We start from the raw sequence: 25110 nt of genomic DNA on the forward strand, positions 1-25110 counted from the left end.
AAAGAGGACTGGATTACCCCGTTTGAAACCTTTCCAATATTAATGTCTTTTCCTGCCTGTGTGTATTCCATAACGGCGTTTCCATTTCCATTTCCAGTTTCATGTCTCGTTAAATACACGTGCTTTAAGTGGATCTATCCTGGATACCCGAGAGTCTCTGTCTCTCTCCTTTAACGTCCGGGTAACTTCGTTTCATTAACTTTTAGTTGGAAAAATGCTGGTGTCCATTCCTGGCCTTGATAGCCGTGCCCATCGCGAGTGGGCTCATTGAATGTTAGAATTGGATGGAAATTCGGTTAAAACTTTGAAATGACATCAGAAATTCCATTTCAGACTTTTTGGCCTCGTAGATTTCCTTGTTTTGAAATGATAGGTAGGCAGATTTTGACTCCCTCTTCCTGTGAATACCTACAGGAACAAGAGAGAGAGAGAGGACGGGAAAATGGCTCTTTTGTGTAATCACTGTCCTGAGTTTGAATGGTCCGTGTTGAATGTTTTTTTACCGTATCTCTTTGATGGACGAAGAATTATATCATGAGCATTGTGCAGTGTTATGGTACTCTTTGAAGTAATGTGAAGCTTCGGAAGGGGGGATTATTTTAATGTCCCACAGATGCTTTAGTAACCCATCAGGGCGTTTGATATTTTGGAAATATACATCAAGTCAAAAACTGTCGTTTATAACTTGGGCTGGAGCTATCGAAGATTTTGTTTTGCTAAAAATAGTAAAAATTTTTACAATTGAAAAATAATAATAATTGTAGTTGCCGTATCACAGCACACGTCCAAGAAAGTAAGACAAAATCCAGATTTCTTTTATGCCTAAAGTTATTGAGCACATGCCTTTTGGGCGCTTCCTGTAGGCTGTAAATATTGTGAAACCCGATTATGTAAATCTAGTCGCGTAACACCAAGCTTGGTAGAGCTGCTAAGGAACTTAAGGAGGAGGCTGAATTGAATAAATGAAGTATCCCGCATCGTACTGGTGCTACATCAAGGATACTATGAAATGTTTACTGTAGTTGTATCAAAACATTTTCGATGTGAAAGGTATTCATGAAAGTTGTATCAAGGTAATTTCATGTGGAAAAAATTTTAATTATAATATCTGACTGTGGATATCGTAAAGTGAATGTTCCAACTTTCTTAGGTTTCTAAGGGTCTGAAATTCATGTTTTACTGATACGAGATTAAGGAATCGGTAAATGGTTTTTGCAGTGTTGCAAGATTATGGAGGTTGAGAAATTTGTGTATTGCAGTAGTGCCAGCTTATGAAAGTTGAGGGTTGGTATTGCGGTTGAAGAAAAAATTCATGTTTTAGAGTGCAAGCCTGCAACTTTGTGAAATGTGTACAGGACATTACAGCCGTACTAAGAAGATTATTTATTGTTTACAATGCAGTGGTGCCAAACCATGTATACTGGAATGAATATTTTTTCTGTGGTGCACGCTGTGCATATTTTTTTATTTATATTTTTGCAGTGATGCTAGACCAAACCGTAGCATTGCTAAGTATGTGCTCTTCAGTTTGCTGCAGCATTGCATCGCAATATTTTTTTCTTTATTCCTTTCAGAAAGTAAATACTACTCTGAGAATTATACAGCTGGGTGTTCATGCGCCTTGCATGTTTTGTAGTTTCTACATTACTGTTATGTCCTATCGTGGAAGTCTTTAAATGTGCACTCTAGTGTTTCCTGGCATAAATATGTCGTGTTCACACCGCTGTGTAACGAAACAGTGAACGTTGTGAACATTTTACTTGAACTGTAGACAACAGTCAACGATTATGTATATATATATATATATATATATATATATATATATATATAATTTTTGTCTTTGCTGTCGCCTTTTATCACGAATTGTTTGCATAATTTCCTGTGCATCGATGATTGAACCACGTTGCCACTTGTTTGCTGTGCTTGTACTTTGCAAGTATACATTATGATAATGGAAGAGACAACGTTAGAATTAACGATAGTGTACAAGTTGAAGCGCTGGAATTGATGACAAGGAAAGACCTTGTGTCCATATTAAAAGTAAGGCTTCCAAGACTTCTCTTCCCTGTTTTCATGATATCCAGTCAGTTTCTTGTAAATGTACAATCTCGTTTATTAGCTTTCTGGAAATAATGCGCTGATATTATTTAGATAAATGTCACTATCCCATGATCTCACTTATACATGCATAACACATCCATTTAATACCATTGTACAGTTAGAAAGCATCATTTTAAGTATCTCTCGTAATCATGTTTTAATGACTGAATACTATATGCCTGTGGAATGGAGCAGAACCGCTCAGATGGCAAATAGTCCAAGTGAGATAATTTTTTCTGTTAAATGTTTTGATGTACACTTCACGCAGCACCGTAAATACGGCTTGAATCATAATGAAGGAGTTGACAGTTTTTAGTTTTTTTGTAAAAGAAAACTGTTGAGATGGATATTTGTCTGTCCGTGCGCCCTCAGATCTTAAAAACTACAGAGGCTAAAGGGCTGCAAATTGTTATGTTGATCATGCAACCTCCAATCATCAAACATACTAAATTCCAGCCCTGTAGACTCTGTAGTTTATTTAATTTTTTTTTTTTAGCTTAAAGTTTGTCAGGATCGTGCGTCTGGCACCGCAATAACAGTCACCACTGCCGGTTGAGAGTTTCATTAGCGGTGGCTGAAAGTTTCATAATGCATTATACGTTGTACAGACTACTCCTCTGCGCCGAAGAAACTTTGGCGTATTTTTTACTTGTAAATTATTAACCTCTCTCTCTCTCTCTCTCTCTCTCTCTCTCTCTCTCTCTCTCTCTCTCTCTCTCAACAGACTGTTTATTCATTTACTAGCATCGGGACATCTCCGGTTGCATGGCCTTCTGGTTTATGCATGATCTCCCTCCCTCCCTCCCTTTCCCATAGCGGCCGCCATTATCACCCTTAAGGCATCGCTGTATGTAATTGTGAAGGAGAGGCGCTGGTGAATCTCACGCCGATGTTACGACGTGATTATATTCCTTTTACAAAGCCATTAGGGGCGTTCAGGGTGGGTGTCAACAGCGCTCCAGATGTCGAGAGACAGCCCTTAGCCCCCATTCCAGGGCTAAATTGGCTTTCCAGTCTACCTCGTTATTACCTGACCATTATGTTCTCTCCATTAAGACGTTCGCTCCTTGAGGTTATATAGCATTAATAGTATGTGGCGAATTCACACGTAGACGCTAAATGACGACATATAGTTTGTGTGTTTAGATGTGTGTTCGTGTGTGTGTGTGCAATAGTTAGATAGTTAGACAGACAAAGTTTGAAACCGTTATGCTGTGCTTTTTTGTTTTTTGTTTTTAATGCATTTACCAATCTTATTTAAGGCCAAATGACTAATACCATAAAAATGGCAGTTTTAAGGGAGAGTCTAGACAAGATGCCCTGACCCTGGTCCGGGCTGTTCCTCATCGTCGCAAGGCACGAACCAACATTACCTTTAATCTACATACAGACCAGGAGTAGAATAGAACAAAGAATTTAGGCCAAAGCCCAAATGCCGAGACCTATGAGGCCATTCATCGCTGAAACGGAAACTGATATTAAAATGGTTTGAAATGTATAACAGGAGGCAAACCTCAAGGCAATTGCACTATAAATCGATTGTTAGGGGAAGGTAGAAAGGGAGATGGAGGAAAGAGAATTTGAAAGGAGGTACAATAAACGAATGAAAGCGGTTGCAGCTAGGGGCCGAAGGGATGCTGCAGTGAACCTTAAGTAATGCCTTCAGTGCACCGCATGAGGTGCACTGATAGCTCTCCCACCCCACACCCCCAGCGGGAACAGGCCAGTAATGTGAGAGAGACTGGTCCTGGGGTGGTCAGTGGCAAGAGTGAGCGTGTGACAATGTCTTAGTAAAGACGAAAGTGCTTGGATTTCTGCCTATCATTTTCCTGTTGTATTCGCTTATTTAATGAAGTCACTTGCATCTACTGTGATTTTTGTAAACACACACACACACACATACACACGTGTGTGTGTGTATATATATATATATATATATATATATATATATATATATATATATCTATATATATAAATATATTTATATATATATATATATATATATATATATGATATATATATATGTATTGGTATGTTGTATGTATGTACATATATGTTACGCCACTTGGTTGCCTTTTTTACTCACTGAAGTTAGCTACAATGAGTTGTTTATTGTTGCTGACATTATAAGGAAAATTCCCAGATTATTAAGAATCCTTGCTCAAGTTCCTTTCCTGTTATTTTACTACAGCACGCCTGCCGGGCTAATTAACCCGTTCTTAACAATGTGAACTTTTGTTTCCAGCCTTATAATCCTTGCATAAGTACTTTTTCCCGTTCTGTAAGGTATTTTTGGCTTTTTTATATATTTGAACTCTCCTCGGAGTGCCTTCTCTTTCCAGGTCTCGGTACCAGTCATTGTAGAATGTACGAGATCTAGTATGGTCCAAACGTAACCACTCATGAAAGGGTGATGATATACACCTTAGCAGATTTTTAATCTAAACATTAGCCCTTAGTAATAACTCTTGCTATAAACACTATTTTAATTTTATGATATATCTCCAGTAAAAGTGCTGAATGTTGAAAAGCCTCCCGATATCTAAAACGTTCAGTCAGGTCGGTGTCGTAATCGGAGAATGGCTGGAAAATAGATAAAGCATTGAAATTTATTCCGACAACTGACGCTGTTATGTGCGTCTCTCCCTTGGAAGGTGTGCGCTGCGAGACGAAGAAAATAGAGAGAAAAGATTGGAGCATTTTTTCGTTTTATTTCTGCTCCTCTGAAATAGAGAGATAGAAGAATGTTTCGAACTTAGGTGCTCTGGGATATGAAGTCACAGATCTTTCGTCAGTTCACCTGAAGCAGAGATTTTGCAATTCAGATAAAGCGGAAGCTGGCAAGTGATACATATATACATGCAGTACTGGTAACAAAGATATGTTAAATCAATTGTATTCCACATAGGAAAATGGAAAAGAGTTTTTCTCAGAAAATGCCCAACAGTTTCGTCCTCCAATGGACCTCTTCTTGGAGGGCGAAACTGTTGGCCATTTTGTAATAAAAACTTTTCATTTACTTATGTGGAATGCAATTGAATAAATGCATACGTAGGTGATTCAAATGTTTCAAGATCTGTTTAAATAAAGACCAGAGAAAGTATCATCATGATTTATAATTATATTTGTAATATATAATATTTTTGTGTCTGTGTGTCTGTGTGCATTCACATTAATATAGCATCATGATAATTTAGATAACTTTGAATTATGTCCCTTGTTTAGAGTTTTAGTACAGTTTTGGTCTGACACTGCTCATCATTCGATAGTGACGGCTTTCATATTTAGTATAAACTGAATTTTTTTTTGCCACTAATTTCGGTGTCTGATATATAATGAAAGGTTCCTGATAAATACAACAAAGTTTTTCTTATCTTAATACATCTGTTTTATTTTCATCCATATAAACATATTGCATAGAATATGAAAAGGTACCCTAACAGAATATGCGATAAGTAATACGAACAAAGAGTAAAGAAGAATTACGAAGGGATTTCCTCAGGTTATTTGTTTGGCTTAGGCCCCCAATATCTGGAAAGACTTCCACAGTGGTCCTTTTTGGGCCTAATCCATAATCCGTGGGTTATCACTGCTTACTGAAGGTGCGATAAATAAGGCATTCCGTTGGCGGGACCGTGGGATAAGGAATGAGAGCAGTTACAGCTTTAAACATTTTACTATTACGTCACCATAAAGAAGACTTTTCCTTCGCGCGGTTCCCGTAGGATTTAGCAGTGGCAAGAATAGTTTCTGACATGATGTAAGTTTCCCGTGGGATTATGCCAGCATCGTGTGGCGGTGTGGGATGGCTGTATCCTAGAGCCTTAATTATCTGTCTACCAAAATTATATTTGCGTGGCAATGAAATTACTATGAATACCCACTTTGTTTGCGTGTGCGTTTTCTCATTCCTGTCCGTGTGTACATATACCTTTATGAATACCCACTTTGTTTGCGTGTGCGTTTTCTCATTCCTGTCCGTGTGTACATATACCTTTAGATTGGTAGGTAGATAGATAGATAGTTGTTTTGAAAGTATAAATAGCGAAAGAGAGAGAGAGCTAGAGCGGAGGCATGAGGAATACCTAAGTATTTGTTTGGTCGCGGCGATGTAGCAGCGGCGCCTTGATGCAAGTTCTCTCTATTCATTTCTGCTGCGAAGTGAGTTTCTGTTTAACGCATATTCTCTCGGTCTTGTCGTCCATTGACAGGTTATTACCTGCCTTCAATAGTTCCCATCCCCATCCAATACTTGGCCAAAACTATTAATTAACAGCGCCTCGAATGCGAAGAGCCCTCTCGTGTACGACGAGGATGGTGTTACCTTCTGTTCTTTGGTCATTTGTAGGTGGACCTGTTACTCTAAATAGCTCGGTCACTGCTTGGTGGCAATGTTAAGTGTATGCGTGTCGTGGCAGGTGGAAGTTACGTTGCACAATGGTAATGGGAGTATATTTTAATCATTATTTTCTCAGAGAAGACGTGAGGTTATTGATGGGTTGTCGTCTCACAACTGATGTTATTGTTTTTATTAATATTTAGATAACGCTTACAATCGATTTAGCAATTAAAGATAACTTATACGATCTGAGACAGCTTCCAAAGAATGAAGTGCCGTAGTGACAACGACAGAAATTCTCTCTCTCTCTCTCTCTCTCTCTCTCTCTCTCTCTCTCTCTCTCTCTCGTGTAAATCTGTTGTTTGGCTGAAGGATATTTGAGAAAGTTATTATCGATGATAGTGAATAGAATCCCAATGCGAATTAAGAAGTTAAAGTACAAGTCAGTCCAGATTAGGAGTTGAGAGGTGAAAGTTAGCTGCGTATGTCTACAGTTTGTGTGTGAGCTTCTGTATTATTTTCTAGAACACAACAGTGTTAGGAACAGTTGGTTCTCTTACGAGGGAAAGTTTGCCCAAATTACGCACAGTAAGAAAAAAAAAAGAAAGAAAGAAAACACGCACTTACGCTTGGGAAAGAAAAAATTACGAGGAAAAGAGTTTCTAGCTTATATATAAATTTTATTTTATATATATATATATATATTATATATATATATATATATATTTATGTATATATATATATATATATATGTGTGTGTGTGTGTGTGTGTGTGTGTGTGTGTGTATATATATATATATATATATATAAATGCACACTATATATAGTGGATAAAAAGCAAGTTGGAGGAGTTATGTTGAGAATATGAGTGGCTGGAGGTGTATCTGATCGTTATTAGAGTTGATGGAAAAGTTAATATAAGTGGAAGCTCAGATTTGAGAAAGGCACAGGGGTGTGAATGTAGCGATGGAGTTTGGTAAGGATGAAAGGATAAAGAAAGTCTACTATGTACAAAAGATGGATAAAGAAATTGTCTAGGATTAAAGATACAGAAGTTGGAGAAATAAAGTTCCAGAGTAGGGATATGGAGACAGGGAATATGTTAGTGCAGGAAAGCTCGAATAGAGAGTAAAAGCAATGAGTGGTGGGATGACACCTTATTTTTTACGATGTCCAACATCTGATTTAAATGTGCATTAACAGTGGAGTACAGTTCTGCTTAATGTATATAAATCTCAAATTGGAAAAGGTAAATTATCTTCCAGCGTAGTGTGTTTGTTTTAATCCCGGTTATAGTTATTCATAAGTTACAAGCGAATAATGAGCCCATTCCAAGTCCATATTCCAAGTCCAAATCTCTTCTGACTCCTTCCAAGGTTCCAGGAAAGGAATGAGCTCGGCCCGTGCTATAATAAGCTCTCAGAATACGGAAAGGTTTAATGAACTCATGTTTATGCACTTGGTCACAGCACAAGCGCCTCGAAGTCGAGACAGTTAGATACCGCGAATACTTACAGATCTTCTCGAATATTCCAAAACTGAAATCCAAGGCCCCAAAGAGACGCCAGAACTAGTTGGGAGAGAGAGCCGTGAGCCAAGTGAATATTGCTTCCATGATAGTGCCACAAATAAGTGTGTTGGAATGGAAGGCAAAATGTACAGGCACTTGATAACAGCAGGAAAAATGAACTTTGCCAGAATTATTTGTAATGTAAGCTCTTAACAGTATTATCAGAACGTCTGCCTGAAAACTTGAAAGATCAAAGTCGCCAGATGTTCAGTAAAAGCACTTTAAAAAATACTTGTATTTGTCTGGTGTGTTTAATTATTTATATTCGTGCTTGGTTAGAAACGCCCGCAGATAAAGTGATTCCTACATACGGTACATTTGAAAGACACAAACATCAACGTTCTTTTGTACTTGAAACTGGAAACCCCGCTCGGCAGCTCCTGCGGTTACATTTATGGAGAGCACAAAAGTGAATCATCTGGACGAGCCAGTGATTCACAGTGCCTGATGCTGAATGACACTGACTCATAGGGATATTCCAGTCTTATTCACATTTGCTTTGGATGAATCGTGTCTTTGAAGACTTAACGCCTTATTTACCCTGATACGTAAGAGTTTGTACGGGTTATATTTTCTTATAGTTTATGAAAAGTTCTTGTAAATTTGGCAAAAAATTTGTGGAAGTTAGGTTTCCAGTGAGTCTTAAGAATTTATATTGTTTACATTTTAGGAAATATTGTGTGAAAAAAATCAATGCCTTACGCAAGCTTACAGACACCAATGCCTCGTTTTGGGAGACATTAGGGTTGTTGTCTCACAAAACCATGAACGGGTAAATAATAGGATCTGAACCATAATTCACTGTCTCTTGTACGGGAAATAACATGTAAAGTAAGGAAATAACATGTGACCTTCCTCTTGGGAGACTAACATTTATCGTTTGTCTTCGGATGACGGTTTAGCGTAAAACCTCTTTACTTTAGTAGTCTTTTTCGTTTACTGTTTATATAAGAAGTGTGTTGAGACACATTGACGATAATATTGTAATTTACTGGAACGAAGCCAAAGGGGTTCATTCTCTTTCCTAGCTTCTTTATTGTCACAGTTACCTTACTCTTTTTTTTTCTCCGTGATTTTATGGTTTCATTCTCGCCTTAAGAAAGGTAAAGTTTAAACATAAATATTGCGGAATCCAACTATCAGTCCGAGTTTTTTTTTCTCCAAAGACCATTTCATGGTCAAGAGAGCTAAAATGATTTCCTGGATTTATATTTATTATGCATCAAAATTGAAGTGGGGAGATTCGTTTGCCTATGGCTTATGACTCATTATTCTGGAGTGTTGAGCCGTACAACTTTATTCCTTTCTTGAAGTCGGAAAGTTTTCGTTACGGTGGCAGGTTTATTTAGTGTCGCATAGCATATCTCTCTCTCTCTCTCTCTCTCTCTCTCTCTCTCTCTCTCTCTCTCTCTCTCTCTCTTCGATACCCAACGTTTTTGCTGTTGAAAGTAGCTCTTTACTATTAAAAGATATATTTGCATTGTCCCGTCAATCTCTCTCTCTCTCTCTCTCTCTCTCTCTCTCTCTCTCTCTCTCTCTCTCTCTCTCTCTCTCTCTGAAAGCATTGATGACATAATTTTTAATCTACGGGAGATGTTAACTTTACGTGTTTTTACAGATTTCTTTTGGGGGGGTGAGGGGGACGGGAAGGTATTCCATGTAAGGAAATCGCCCTTCTCTCTGAAATGCCCAACTGAAAAAACAAATGTCAAAACGCTTCCCTATTGTCGATCATCATTACCTTTAGTGGGAAAAAGCTACATTTTCCTTTACCAGGTGAAAATGAGTCTCAGAGGCCTGACATATAACGACAACAGATCATGGCGCTGAAATGCGCCTAAAAATGGTAATAGGTTTGATTACCGGCGCCTCCGCTTGAAATGAAATAGAAAAAAAAAGTTAATTGAGATAATCGCGACGTTAATGGGTGTAATTATGATAGTTTCATTAAATATCAAATGCAATTACTTGATGTGGATGTTTAATTAAGCACTCTTTGGTCCGGGATCGATGTCCACTTTTTAATTAAAGAGATTAAAGATTTTATGGGAATGGCAGCTAATTTAATTCCATTCAAGTTAATATGACTTTGGAGGGAGTCGGTTTTATTGTAGCAAATATTCCCTAATGAGTCTTGTGCCTGAATATGATCTCGTTTCTGGTCTTGTATCGCCTTTTCTCTATTTATCGGATCTTTGGCAGCGGCGTATAAATTACACGATAGATTCATGAGGTTCCTTCTCTCTCTCTCTCTCTCTCTCTCTCTCTCTCTCTCTCTCGTTAGTGTCCTTTATGGCACATCAAGATGCTTTAATTGTGGTCATTAAAACTGTATGGAGGCCACATATTCACTTCACTTCTCCTTTAAGTTTTAGGGATAACTTTTATGCAGTCAAAGGGATGATGTTTGTGCATGATTATCTCTCTCTCTCTCTCTCATCATATATATATATATATATATATATATATATATATATATATATATATATATATATATTATATATATATATAAGATTTATGTATATATGTAAGTGTTTACATAATAAAAATATGGAATGTTAGTCCATATATATAAAAGACTAAAACTAAAGAGGTCAACCAGATTGCTTGCAGGAATGTGATCAGACTAGAGACGCTAAGATAACATGCCGTCACCTGTAGTCATTCAATTGTTTATAAACATTAGTCCAAGCTCCCTGCTTGAGACAACTACCGCGACCTATAATTCAAACGGCCTACGTGATCTGTAGCGTGTCTCATTTGATTGTGTGTTCGTATGTAACTATGTCATTTGATTGTATGTTCATATGTTCGAGCTACTATCTGCTTCCTTCATAACTTGTAACAGAGATGTAGAAGGGAGCAGAACAGAGTTAGCTATCGTCATTAGAAGACCTGTACCTCTTTACCTAAGCTTTATCATGTAGAGGAATAGAATTAGCCATCATCATTGGCAGAAGCGATCAAGCTATCGTTATTAGAAGACTTGTACAATCATACCTGATCTTCACCATGTAAAACTTCAGAAGAATATATATATTTTTATACTTCGTGTTTTCTACAAGAACCTCCTCACCGAATCATCATGAGTTTAACACATCGTCGTCATAAACAAGAAGATAATACCGACTTCGTAAGTGATCTACAAACCCCAAGACACTCCATTGAAGATGGAAGTGCAATACCAACCGACTTAGCGTAAGATTATCGCAAGTCTAACATTACCTCATAGGGCGCCTTATCATACAAGGCACAAGCCCTAAAATATATATACATACATACATTCCACAAAAAAGACAAATAATGCGCATTGCAGATTTCATATTTCCACTAAATGTGTATTTACAAAATGGTAATTTACATATTAATTCGAGCGTTCCAATCCGGGAGTGTCGGTCTTTTCAAACATTTTTCCAGTCATTTTGGAGACTTTAAGACTTCTTTTAAATAATCGGCTATATGGACAAAAAGCAGCAGTAAATTGTGACCTTTCAGGTCATTAGGTCCATGCTGATGATTATGATTGCTCCGTTGACAGATTACATTTCAAGAATGAATATGTAATTCAGTTCATCTGACCATAAATAGCTTATGTAAAGGAGAAATTGTCAGCATTAATTTCAAAGATCCAAGGCTTCCCAATAGCCAAGTGGCGGGGTCTTTGGGCCTCCGAAGTGGTAAACATATTGTGATTTCTTCCCCTCGTGTCTGGAAGGGTACGAGATTAAAGATGTGAACATTGGGCAGAGGAAACCGCGTTCAAGACTTTTTAATCCGCGTGAAAATAAGTGTCAGTAACATAATGAGAGGTCCCTTCAGAATGACGACATAAAGGAGCAATGTTAATTATGGCCCCCGTAGATAGTAACTCCAACCAGGGCAATTACAGAGCACTCTTAATTGGCACTGTTGCTGTCAAAACCTGTCTAATTAGTCGCGTGTCTGGAGTTTTGCCGTCGCTTTCTTACTCGGAATGCTTCTGTTGTTACCTGTGCGATGGCCTTCCAGATTGCAGCTGAATAGGTTGTTAAGTTTTCTCTGCTTCTAAGATTCTGCAATGTTGAATACTTAGAAATGGATTAAGCCCTATTCTGGTGTTTCCCGTAAGAAATATTAGAACTATTATTATGATGTTTTTGGATAAGGATATTTCAGCTCCATTGTTGTCCTTTCCATACATCTTTGGCACGATCTATAAAAACAATTCTGTTGGTGTGTAAACAAGAGGACTCTTATTGTTATAGCTTCCGGTATTTTCTTACCTGAATATTGCAGCGTTAATGAACTTAGTCAGGACGCGAGCGGAATAACAACGCAATCTTTCAATTTTGGGGGGAATCCACTTCCTTTGTAACACAAGACAAAATACTTTGAAACTATGAAGGACAGGGGAAGGACAGAGATTGTCTTCTCAAGTCGTTTGGTGCGCTTAGTGAAGCCTCTTTTATTTCTGGGAATTTTCTGAAGAATGACGGACTACAGGCGATTTAAAGAGCTTAAAGAAATACGGTTCGTTGACAATTATTTTTCTAAATGAAGTTGCTTTCTCAGGGAAAGCAAATTTGACAATAGTCAGTGTCATGATTATTCTCTCCCGATGCGCTGAGTCAGAGTCAATCTTGAACATCAAAATCCAGCAGCATGAGCAGCTTTTTACTCCTAAAAATGAGGCCCAGTCATGCTATTGTTGTTTTTGCATATATTTTGATTACTGCTACGTATTGCTCATCTTATGTATCATGGTAATTATTATCTATGGCATTATCTTACCTTGGCTACTCGGTTACTCCTATATGGGGAATTCAGTCCTTTGTGCCAAGACCCTTTCAAAAGCTGCCGTCCTATCTTTACTGAACCCATTTCCATGCAAATTTTAGGCAACTTTATTCGTGTGAAGTTTAACAGCTTGGTGAGCTGTGTGTGTATGTGTGTGTGTGTGTGTCTTTTAACTGTTTCTCTGCGTTACTTTGAGAATCGGGTTCCCTAATGGAAGGCGACGTACGGCCATATTGCCGGCGCTTGGCTTTCAAGCTTAAATCTTATAATCCAATCCAGTCCAGTCTAAAGGATTATCCTCTCTCTCTCTCTCTCTCTCTCTCTCTCTCTCTCTCTCTCTCTCTCTCTCTCTCTCTCTCTCTCTCTCTCTCTCAGTTCAGGACTTCCAGTTAGGTTTATTTATTGCCAAAATGTGGATGTTGTGTACATTTTTATTTTATGAAAAAAGACTTTAGTTTTAACTATTCCTCCACAGCAGATCGTAAGCCCTCAGATTTTATAACTTATATATTTCCCTCTTAAATTCCACTTTAACACCCAAGAAACGCATATAAAATAAGTTTTCCTTAACATCCTGTAGACAAGATTTCTCTAGAATGGAAGATTGACCATCACAATGATGAATAGTTTGGTTGCTTAAGTTAGCCAGAGTGAAAAGTGCATGACCCTATTTCACAATAACTCCTATTTGTCATCTTGACCTTCATCACTTGCACCTCCTTAGACTCTCGGTATTTTCTCATTAAAGTGCGAAGACTCGTGAGGTATTTTTCATTAGGGGTCTTTCTCTCTCTTCACGGTTTGGTCTTTCCATTTTTCTGCGGGATGTCGTCTAGTCGGGTTTCTTATTGTTCAGCCATTTCGTGTCTCACGGGATATGTTGGTTTCGTTTGATTGTAGCTTGTTTGCTCACTGTTGTTTTTTTCTTTTTCTTCTTTTTTCTGCATCTTGAAGACGGGAAGTAGTTTGAAGGAAGCCATTTTATTTATTTTTAAACTAAAATTCCATGCGATTCGTTCGTGGTATTGCTGTGGCACTTCATGGGAAAGTTTGGTTGACCAACCGGGTTAATTCGAAATTTCTCCTATTAAGTTTTTCCTCCAGGTTCGTTTTGAAGTGGCTGCCATGGCCTGTTCCTTCAACTTTTTCGAACGTAATATTATTTCTTCATTATATGTATACTTAGATTTAGTAAGATTTGCTCTTTCATCTTCTTTATGCTAAGTGACTTTTTTTTCATACTATTTCACCTTCCTTTGTAATTACCATCTGTTCCCATATCTTGCTAAATTGCGGATGATTTCTTTGTTGAACGATGGCTAAATGCTTGGTTCTGGTGGACTCTAGAAGCCTGTATCATATGGGTTTATTAGAACGTTTGTTTTGGTGGCCCGTGAATGCCCAAGTTTTTTTTTTCTTTCGTTAAAAACCTCTCTCTCTCTCTCTCTCTCTCTCTCTCTGCCTCTCCTCTCGTCTCTCTCTTCTTTCTCTCATCTCTCTCTCTCTCTCTCTATCTCTCTATATATATATTTATTTAATTTAAATATACTATATATATTTGGTGGTCACTAAGGGCCTCATTCTCTTAGTTCTCGTTTTCCGCTGTGAAAAAATGTGTATGTAAGAGAAACGCATACTGGGAAACCTGGGTACTTTTAAGCTTCCGTTTATCAGGCTCTTCAAATAGGTTGAAAATGGACGAGACTTAGAACAGTTCATATTTGTCGATGGAAATGGACAGGATATAATCTTCTTCACACCAATTCACTGCATATTTTTGTATTTGTTCTACTTGGAGCTCATATTGCTTGTGAGTATAACTATACTCTGTTTATTTCCATCTGTCCACCCCCCCTGTGGTGTTTCCATATGGTAACACTGCGTCCCGGGCTTTAGATAGTTACGCTATTTGTAAGTTTTAGGTAAATAAAAGGATATCTGGGTGTACATTTGCAACTGAAAAGTGTTTTAATAATTTACTGTATGCGAATTACACCGTTAATATTCGAAATAGGATATTATTATAATCGTTGAATGTGAGCTGAATGTAACTATCTAAAGCCCGGGACGCATTGTTACCTTACAAAAACACCACAGGCGGATGGACAGATGAAAAAAAAAACAGAGTATAGTCTAAGGTAAAAAGTCAGCTTATAGTGAAATATTCTTATCTGTAGGAGGAATGGTTTCGATTATATCTTAACGACAGCTGCAGTAGCTCTTGATTGATTTCAGACGCTCTGGTTTGTATATAGTCATGTACGTAATAACTCCATTTCGTGTCTTATCGAAGTAGTACGTCTTGTCAGGTGAATTATTATATTTTTGGCAACAACATAATTGACTCAATTAACAGAGAGGTTCGGTTTTGCGCGAGGAACTGTTTATGAATGTGTATGTTTGTAGCCGAGGAAAAACACAGATTACATTAAAAGTTTGTCATTTAAATACATGTCATACCAAATTTCTACTTTTCGCTTATCCATCATTCAAGAGTTGAAAAATATCTGGTGGTCCATAATCCCTGGATAAACACAGTTTTATTTAATCGATACTTTGCGCTCATATAAAGGAGAAATACCATGAAAATATAGTTATTTTGGAGAGCTTCATTTTTCGATAAGAAGAGCTTTACCATTTTAAAATTAAAAATACCTCCCTCCTACAGAGGATTGGGATCATAATTAAGAAAAATTTAAAATTATACTTATCTTCCGTCAGTTTTATGCCCCAGCTAAGAACACAAAATGTGGATCAGGATAAAGCTCTCTCGCCCTCTCTCTCTCTCTCTCTCTCTCTCTCTCCTCTCTCTTCTCTCTCCGTCTCTCTCTCTCTCTCTCTCTCTATCTCTCTCTCTCCTCTCTCTCTCTCTCTCTCTCTCTCTCTGTATATATATATATATATATATATATATATATGGTGTGTTGTGTGTGTGTGTGTGTGTGTGTGTGTGTGGTATATATATATATATATATATATATATATATATATATATATATATATATATATGTAACTATGTATATATTATATATATGATATTAGATACTATATATATATAGATATATCTATCTATATATCTAATATATTTAAGATATGTAATATATATTGTTCTCGTATATATATATATATATTATTGGTTGTGATATATATATATATACACAATATAATGTTGTGTATATCATTGTGTTATATCTACACATATTATATACACACACATATATATATTATATATATATATATATATGTGTGTGTGTGTGTGTGTATATATATATAGTCTATATATATATATATATATCTGTATACGTATATCTATATATATATATATATATATATATATATCTATATGTATCTATATATATATAGTATATATATATATAGATATATCTATATATCTCTATCTATCTATATGCTATAATGTGTATGTGTGTGTGTGTGTGTGTGTGTGTGTGTGTGTGTGTGTGTGGTGTGTGTGTGTGTGTGTTAGCATTTATTCTGTTCTCCACTCAATGTAGATCCACCGAAACTGTTTTAACAAGACTGAACGTTTCCCATATATTGTGTGTGTTTGTTTGAGGATAAAAAGGCCTAATTTTTATGAATAATACATTATACACATTATACAGTTTTTGTGTCCTTCTCCCCACTTCTAGCTTTATTTTTTCCCTGTTACTACTTCTTCCCCTAGACTCCTAGACTCGGGCTAGTGGCTGCGCACAGGCGAGTTTAAGGGCGGCTATAAATTATTCATTCCTCGGAGTTTTATATCTTGGGGCTTAATATTTCGAGATTTCTTTTTACGAGAATAAATTCCTAGTGCTAGTTTGCATACTATTTGCATGATTTCAAATAACTTGCTAGGAGGACTCTCTCTCTCTCTCTCTCTCTCTCTCTCTCTCTCTCTCTCTCTCTCTCTCTCTCTCTCTCTCTCTCTCGGTGAAAAAAAATTTAGCACTGGATATCAGAGAAGAGTTTGGGCAATTTTTTTTTATTTATTTCTATATAAATCAGTAAAGTTATATTTAGAATACCTTTATTAAGTAAACTCTTCTGCAATTGTGTATAAAAAAATCTTCGTTTGGAATGGAGATATATTGGAAGGAAAGGAAAATTTTGACGGTAATATCCTTATGGGATTCATATATGATTGGAGTAATAAGTAATATACATTGCGAAATATTTCCGGTGTAAAGGAAATTTAGGCTCGTGTTTTCGCTTCCCTTTCTTTAATGTTTCCGACGTCATGAGAGGGTAAGAGATATTCTAAAAGAAGTATTAAAAGAATTCTGGAGAGATATTCTAAGAGAAGTATTAGAAGAATTCTGGAGAGGTATTCTAAGAGAAGAAGTCTTAAAAAAATTTTGGAAAGATGTCATTAGAGAAGGTCCTGAGAATTCTGGAAGAGGTCAAAATAACGAAAGAATCTGGAAAAGGTTCAAAATAAAAAAGAATTCTGGAAATATTCTGGAAAGGAATGTCTAAGCATTCTGAAAATGGTCTGGAAGATTCTGAAATTCTAAGATATTCTAAAGAAGTCTGAAAATAATTCTGGAAAGATGTTCTAAAAGAAGTCTGAAAATAATTCTGGAAAGATGTCATAAGAGAGTCTGAAAAGAATTCTGGAAAGATATCATAAGAGAAGAATTAAAAAGAATTTGGAAAGATATTCTAATAGAATTCTGAAATGAATTCGAGAAAGATGTCATAAGAGAAGTCTGAAAAGAATTCTGGAAAGATATTCGAAGAGAATTCTGGAAAGATGTCATAAGAGAAGTCTTAAAATAATTCTGGAAAGATATTCTAAGAGAAGTCTGAAAAGAATTCTGGAAAGATATTGTAAGATAAGTCTTAAAAAGAATTCTGGAACGATATTCTAAGAGAATTCTGAAAAGATTTCTGGAAAGATATTCTAAGAGAATTCTGAAAAAAATTCTGGAAAGATATTTTAAGAGAATTCTGAAAAAAATTCTGGAAAGATATTCTAAGAGAAGTCTGAAAAGATTTCTGGAAAGATAGTCTAAGAGAATTCTGGATATATATTCTAAGAGAATTTTGAAAAGAATTCTGGAAAGATATTCTAAGAGATGTCTGAAAAGAATTCTGGAAAGATATTCTAAGAGATGTCTGAAAAGAATTCTGGAAAGATATTATAAGAGAAGTTTTTAAAAAGAATTCTGGAAAGATATTCTAAGACAGTCTTAAGAAGAATTCTGGAAGGATTTTTTAAGAGAAGTCTGAAAAGAATTCTGGAAAGATATTCTAAGAGAAGTCTGAAAAGAGTTCTGGAAAGATATTCTAAGAGAAGTCTTGAAAAAATTCTGGAAGGATTTTTTAAGAGAATTCTGAAAAGATATTCTAAGAGAAGTCTTGAAAGAATTCTGGAAGGATATTCCAAGAGAATTCTTAAAAGAATTATGGAAGTTTATTCTAAGAAAATTCTTGAAAGAATTCTGGAAGGATATTCTAAGAAAATTATTGAAAGAATTCTGGAACGATATTGTAAGAGAAGTCTTAAAAAGAATTCTGGAAAGATTTTCTAAGATAAGTGTTAAAAAGGATTCAGGAAGGATATTCTAAAAGAGGGTGAAAAGAATTCTGGAAAGATATTCTAAGAGAGTCTTAAATGAACTCTGGAAGGATATTCTAAGAGAAGTCTTGAAAGAATTCTGGAAGGATATTCTAAGAGAAGACTTAACAGAATTGTGGAAGGATATTCTAAGAGAATTCTTGAAAGAATTCTGGAAGGATATTCTAAGAGAATTCTTGAAAGAATTCTGGAAGGATATTTTAAGAGAAGTCTTGAAAGAATTCTGGAAGGATATTCTAAGAGAAGTCTTGAAAGATTTCTGGAAGGATATTCTAAGAGAATTCTTGAAAGAATTCTGGAAGGATATTCTAAGAGAAGTCTTGTAAGAATTCTTTTTTTCTCCACAAGTTTTAGCGTTGTCGTCTTCCACTCACTGAAAACCTACCCAGACAACATGGAAGAACCATTCCTTCTTGCTTGATTGTTTGTAGGGATGACGTTTATGGTTTTTATTCGTTTGTTTGTCGACGCACTTCCTTGTTTCTACCGAGAATTCAAGAGACAGAGTTGAGACATGAAAGAATTTTCTTCCTATAATTATAGTTATATGTCAGGTTTCTCCAGATCGCGGTCGCGAACTTTATGAAGTCTTTATTCGTGAGAAAAATGGCGTGATATATTCTTTGTTTAATTGGCCTTTACTCTATTAATTTTATGGAAAGATTCGTTGAAATTCAAATAGAAGAGGGGGTAGGGGAGATGTTAGTGCTCTCAGTGCACCGCATGAATTTTAGGCATTGTTTAAGGTTCTTTGCAGCGTTCCTTCAGCCCCTAGCTGCAACCGCTTCCATTCCTTTTACTGAACCTTCATTCATATTCTCTTTCTTTCATCTTAGTTTCCATCCTATCATAATAATGGTTACACCTTTAAACCATTTTTACTGTCAGTTTCTGTTTCAGCGCTGATTGGCCTCATAGATCCAAGCTCTTGGCCTTTGCCCAAAATTCCATATTCTATTTTATTCAATAAAATTTTCTATGCGATAAAGTAACTGCTATTGAGAACTCTCGCGGTGTCCTAATATTAAAAGACATTGGTTAGTTTATTTTCAGTTATTTTCATTTACATCTTTGTGAAGAAGGTATCTAATTGATTTTCAGTGGTTTTCATTTATATCTTTGTGAAGGTGTCTAATTTATTTTCAGTGATTTTCATTTATATCTTTGTGAAAAATGTGTTAAGGATAGCAGAGTAAAGACACTTTTATTTTCAATTTGATGAATTCTTGTTCCCACGAAGAGGGAAAGCCCGACTTTACTTCTTCAGGGTTCGTAAAGATAAGAACTATGAAGTCGGATTCCTAAGGAGGGAGGACTCCCGTTGAATCTTTGAGTGGGGATAAGGTTTGGTATTCACGCCTCGGAAGGGGAAGAGGGGGCAATGCAGACAGGAAATTGGAGTTAGGTATTTACGCCGGAATGAAGTGAAATAGTTTGGAAGTGTGTGTTGAATGCCTGATATGCCAGACTCCTGATTGCGGTCCGATGCTCGATAACCCAAGAGATCCCGAGAATTGACAAGTGGACTAAGATATGGCGTTTCCTTTAAGCTTTGTTTTATTATTGTGTGTGCGTGTATGTGTATGTATATAATATATATGAATGCATGTGTTTGTATATATATATATATATGTATATATATATTTATTTATATATAATACTAGCTGACCAACCCGGCGCTGCCTGGGTACTCTGAATGGCCACTGATAAATCTCTCTCTCTCTCTCTCTCTCGCTCTCTCTCTCTCTCTCTCTCTCTCCTCTCTCTCTCTGCCCGTTGGGGCTGAATTAAATTTCACCACCTTCCCACACACGCACCCCCACTTCCCTTTACTCAACCAATGGTCGGATTTTGATTCTGTGCATCATGACCTTTCCCGATTTGCTATTGACCTATATTTAAAATCTCGTCAAAATCGGCCAAGAAATTTGGATTTGTATAGCGCTCATACAAACAGACAAACAAACCCACAAACACTTTCTCATTTATATGTATATATATATATATATATATATATATATATATATATATATATATGGGTGTGTGTATACACATATAAATTTTTAAGTGAGAGAGAATTGTTATTGTGAAAGGCTTCGGTTTAGTAATATTTTTTTTCTATGAATACAGTGACGTTTTCGTTTATCTACTAGTGAATTTTTTTTCGGTTAGTTTCCAATATTTTTGTCTTTATTAGAAGTATATATGACAGCCATGTGTTGCGAAGTATGAGAATCTCTCTCTCTCTCTCTCTCTCTCTCTCTCTGGCAATCATGGGAAAAGATTGAGAGAAACAAAAACTAGAACGTAGGATCAATCAGACGCTGACAGCTAGACAGATGTCCTTCGGGAGAGCATTATCAGCATCCCAGAAGTGGGAGGCTCCCTGAGAGCCAAGCCTGATGAGAGTGGATTTAGAGAGAGCTGCCCCGAGGAAGAAGTTGAAGTGTCGGTAAGGGTTGATGGTGTGTGTCGAGTCCCTGAGGAGTGAGGAGGAGGAGGACGTGGTGATGGCAGGACTCCTGGGTTGTCCTTGTGAGGGGGAGAGACTGCCTTAATCCTTCTCATGCCGCGCGGCAGGAAATGACAACTTGCTCCGTCCCAATTCCGTTTGTCCCCAAGACTCCAAGCCACCAGATAGGACGAGAGATGTGGTGAGGTGGAATTGGGGGGAATGGGTCTTGTGGGTGGTTGGATAAGGGAGGAGGGGGAGGGGGCGTTGAGGGGGTGGAATGGAAATAGGTACTATAGTGCTAAGGGGAGGGGCGACTTCGAATAAACGACGAAGAAAGTGATGACGAAGCAGTTTGAGATTAAAGTGATGATGGTGGTGGCGGTGGTGGTGATGATGATGGCGGTGGTGATGATGGCGGCGGTGGTAATGATGGCGGTGGCAGTTGTGGGGAGGGAAGGTAGTGATGAAGAGTTCGAAAGCAGTAATAGAAAAAAAAAAAGGAATTATTTTCAAAGATGGCGCACCTTTGAATTGTTACCTCTAAAGATTGATCTGTAGGTGTCTCTTTCACTGAAAAAGATTTTCCCTTACTAGAGGACACGCTGAGCAACATCACTTTGTCACTCGCTCATTGCAACTAACATTTATTAATCCATCCTATCTCTTTCCTTCTCGTAGCGTTCTTGCAGATAGCTTCTACATTCCCTTGCTATGTCTGATCCGTAATTTTTCTTTTTTTTTCATGAATATATTTATTGGTAATATCGTTTTGCTGGTGCAGTACATTTTATGGATATGGAGACATCGGTGCTTACTAGTATATTTGTTATATATTACTCACCTTTGGTAGGTATATACTAAACACCACAGGTCTAGAGTTAGACTTGCAGTTTGAAACACTTTGAGGTAGAAAAAGTAAGCAAGAACCATCTATCAGCAAACGCAAGAGAGGAGACTTCATGCTTGTTACGATTACTGATAGGTGGCAGAGCTTAGAAGCCGAAATCAAGCCATTTTCATAATACAACCCTGTTTCCTGTGCTTCCGTAGTTACATACTATGCACGAAGGTCTATACACCATGTTTATTTCTCGATTTTGTGTTCATTGACCTTCTTTCTTCTTCTTCCTCCGCAGAGTTTCTTGAAAGGAGAGCTGCAGATCGCAGCGGACGAGGCATTTACGAATGCCGTCCAGAGTTACCACGAAGTATTCCTGAAGAACGAGCGGCTGGCCTCCATGGTCGCGTCCGGGGCGTGTTCTCAGCACGACCTGAGGGAGGTCTTCAAGCACAACGTTGAAAAGAGAGTCAGGTGAGAAAGTTTAGAAAGCTTACGAGGTCAGAGGCCTCTAGTTACTATTTTCTAGGAAGTAAGTTGAGATATGGGCCTTTATTTTACCTCGCCTATTCTACCAGTAGGTTGGTTGAAATGTGACAAAATCTAGTACTGTTAATTTTCAAAAAGCCTTCATAGTTTTAAATGGCATTTTCAACCATCTTACTGTAAGTGCTTGAAAATTATAGGGCTAATTTTTTTCATCTTAGAATTAAACAATTTGTAGCTGTGGAACTGTTTGAGTGTCATTTTATCTTGATATTTTGACTAGAATGGTATTGGTGCTTAGTAGTACAGAAGGATTTTGCAGGCTAGTGGTTGGAGATATTGAGATAATTATTTTTAAATTCTTATACAACGGTGGTTTATTAATTACGGGAAGCTAACAAGTTACTTATCCTATACACATTACACTTTCAAATATACAATTTTGAAAATAGATCTGTGTCTGCGATGTTGGGCGATAATGAAAATATTTAAAATGTAAAGTTAGCTTCTCAGGCGATGTCTTCTCATTAGGTATTTCCTGTTTACGGAAAATTTTCCCGATGCTCAAACTTTTGATTACACAGCAGAGGCACTTTCCCTAATCTTATTCCAATGGAGTTTATGGTGCTCCGAATCGTTTCTGGAGGGGATTCATGGCTCCATTAAGTGTGTTTGGGCGAGTTTTGGCTTGAATGTTTGTTTAAATGGTGAAGAGTGCTATTGTTTTTAGAAGAGCATTGGTAAATGCCGAGTAATGTTAATTGTTTTTTTTTTTCAGTGCAGTTTGAATAAGTGTTATTATTTATGTATAATAATTTTGTTCAGAGCTGGTTACGTCTGGGAAACATTAATGAATGTCGTTGTGTTCTCTACATCGCGTTATCTTGTTTTTATTTATGGCAAGTTTTGATGCACGTTATTAATTGTGATATGCAAGTAGTTTCATAATAACATAGTTTTATTTTGTTAGATGATGATGAGCGTTAATGAGCATATTTTGTGCGAGTGATTAAATTTCAGCTTATCTCCATTTAATGTTGATGACTGCCGTTGGTGTTCTGGGAGAGAGTAGTCGCTGAAACCCTTTTTTCCTCCATAGATGTTTACAAGTGTTATGAAAGGGTTGCCCGTGATATCCGAGCCGCTTCCTTCTGCCCAACTGCCCTCACTTGGGAGGCAGAGTTGGAGGAGGAGGAGGAGGACTTCTAACTTTTCTTTACAACGGTAAAAACCTTGTGGGAGGAATTTCCTCCTACCTTGACCGTTTACTTCGCCCATTTCGCCGGCTTCCACGTTCATTACTCTCCTTTTTTCTGTTAAAAGTTTCACCTTAATTTATGTAAACTCGCCGTTCCCTTCCTCCTCCTCCTTCTGCGCCATACCTCGGCTGTTGTATTTTCCTAGATAATATGTCGGTAATTGGGAAGAGAGTGTCTGAAGAAAGGACAGGAAGGAAAATCGTGCGTTGTTTCGCTGATGAAACTTGAGTGATGCAAAGACGCTACTTGATTTTGAGAGAATATCTCGGTAATTTATGCTAACAACCAACTTACGGGGTTAGAAAACATGTTATGATGTGATGAGAACTATTCGGGTAAAAAGCTGCGGCAGATATTATTTTTTAGTTTCGGCAGCGTAAATGAAGAACGCTTTTGCACCAGGGAAATTCGTTGTTGTGATGACTGGTTATGCTACTAAGGTAACCTTTGCTTTTAACTGGTAATTGTTTTCCAATGTTTGATATCCAGTCATTTTAAGTTTCCCTAGAGGATGAATTACTTTTAACTATTGCAGATGCGTTATGAGCTTAAAGTCCCTTGTTTAACCGAGTTTTTTGTTTTATTCGCCAATGTCTTCATTGCTTCGGGGTATGTTATAAACTCCTTAGAAAATTACTTCACTTGCTTTGGTATGAAGTTTTTTCAGTCACTGTTGTTATAAATCTCTGCATCGTGCGTTCAGTTACAGACAGGGTTAGGTTCCATAAAGAGACTGCTTTTTTTAGAGGTTTTATATTTGCTAACGCTGTTCAAGAAGTGACCTAAAGTCTAGCCAGTGGCGTAGCTGCATTCCTCCATCATTGGGGGACCTATGTGGGGCCAAGATATTTTTTAGGGGGCCAAAAAAAATGTACACAAAACTAATATACAAATTCTGTAATTAGTGAACCTGTATTTGGAATTATAGAGCTCAATATTCAATTCATTTTCAACTCTTACTATATGCAAATGTATCAAATACTGTCATGTCAATTTCCTCGCAACTTTATATTGAACACTAGCCTCATGTCTGTTATCATGTTTTAATGTTCAACTGTAGTACAATACTCTTGCCATGTAAATATATGAAAATAGTTGATGGTGTCAATTACACAAAAGACTTATGACTCCCTAAAATACCGTCTTCAAAGTTTCAACCTGTCTCATTCCCTCTTCTTCTTCACTTCTCCCTGGAAATTAACCCTTGAGCAGTAGTAGCAAATTGCTTTGCACTTATTCAAAACTGTAAGTATAGTTTCAGTCACATCATAAATAAGTTGATAGCATTAACTTGGATGGAAATGTCATGTACAAACACGTCGTTTGTGCTCAAAGCCTTATATAAACTGTAAAGGTAACAAGAACCAAAGTAATGTCTTTAGATAAATAGCACAACTGTAAATAAATTAAAAATATTTCAAATACTTTCTTAGCTAAAATATTCCAATGTCATGTAAATGGATCAGACAGAGAATATGATACCATTACAATGTATAAAATCTGATCAAATTAATGTCATCAGCAGCACATGTCAATTGTGTAAAAAAAAAATAGCTAAAATACATTCACTTATCCATATACGAGTACAAGCCGTACACGTAACGGGCGACTAACATAAGGTGATTAAGAATATGCCAAACGTTTAGCTGTAAAGGGAATTTCAACTGGGGGGCCCCTGTGTGGGGGGCCAAGCATCTGACTGT

General features: G+C 36.9%; 1 protein-coding gene across 19 annotated transcripts in view; it reads left to right on the top strand.

The window, feature by feature from the left end:
• LOC135212647 (calcium-dependent secretion activator-like) overlaps nt 1-25110 on the top strand; it is a 1046064-nt gene that overhangs the window by 437247 nt on the left and 583707 nt on the right. For all 19 annotated transcript variants that reach the window (XM_064246274.1, XM_064246275.1, XM_064246259.1 and 16 more), the window contains one exon: nt 21961-22136. In XM_064246274.1, the coding sequence (XP_064102344.1) occupies nt 21961-22136 (176 nt within the window). The remainder of the gene's footprint in view (nt 1-21960; nt 22137-25110) is intronic.

This window comes from Macrobrachium nipponense, chromosome 41 (genome assembly GCF_015104395.2).
Source record: "Macrobrachium nipponense isolate FS-2020 chromosome 41, ASM1510439v2, whole genome shotgun sequence".
In the NCBI taxonomy this organism is placed as follows: Eukaryota; Metazoa; Arthropoda; class Malacostraca; order Decapoda; family Palaemonidae; genus Macrobrachium; species Macrobrachium nipponense.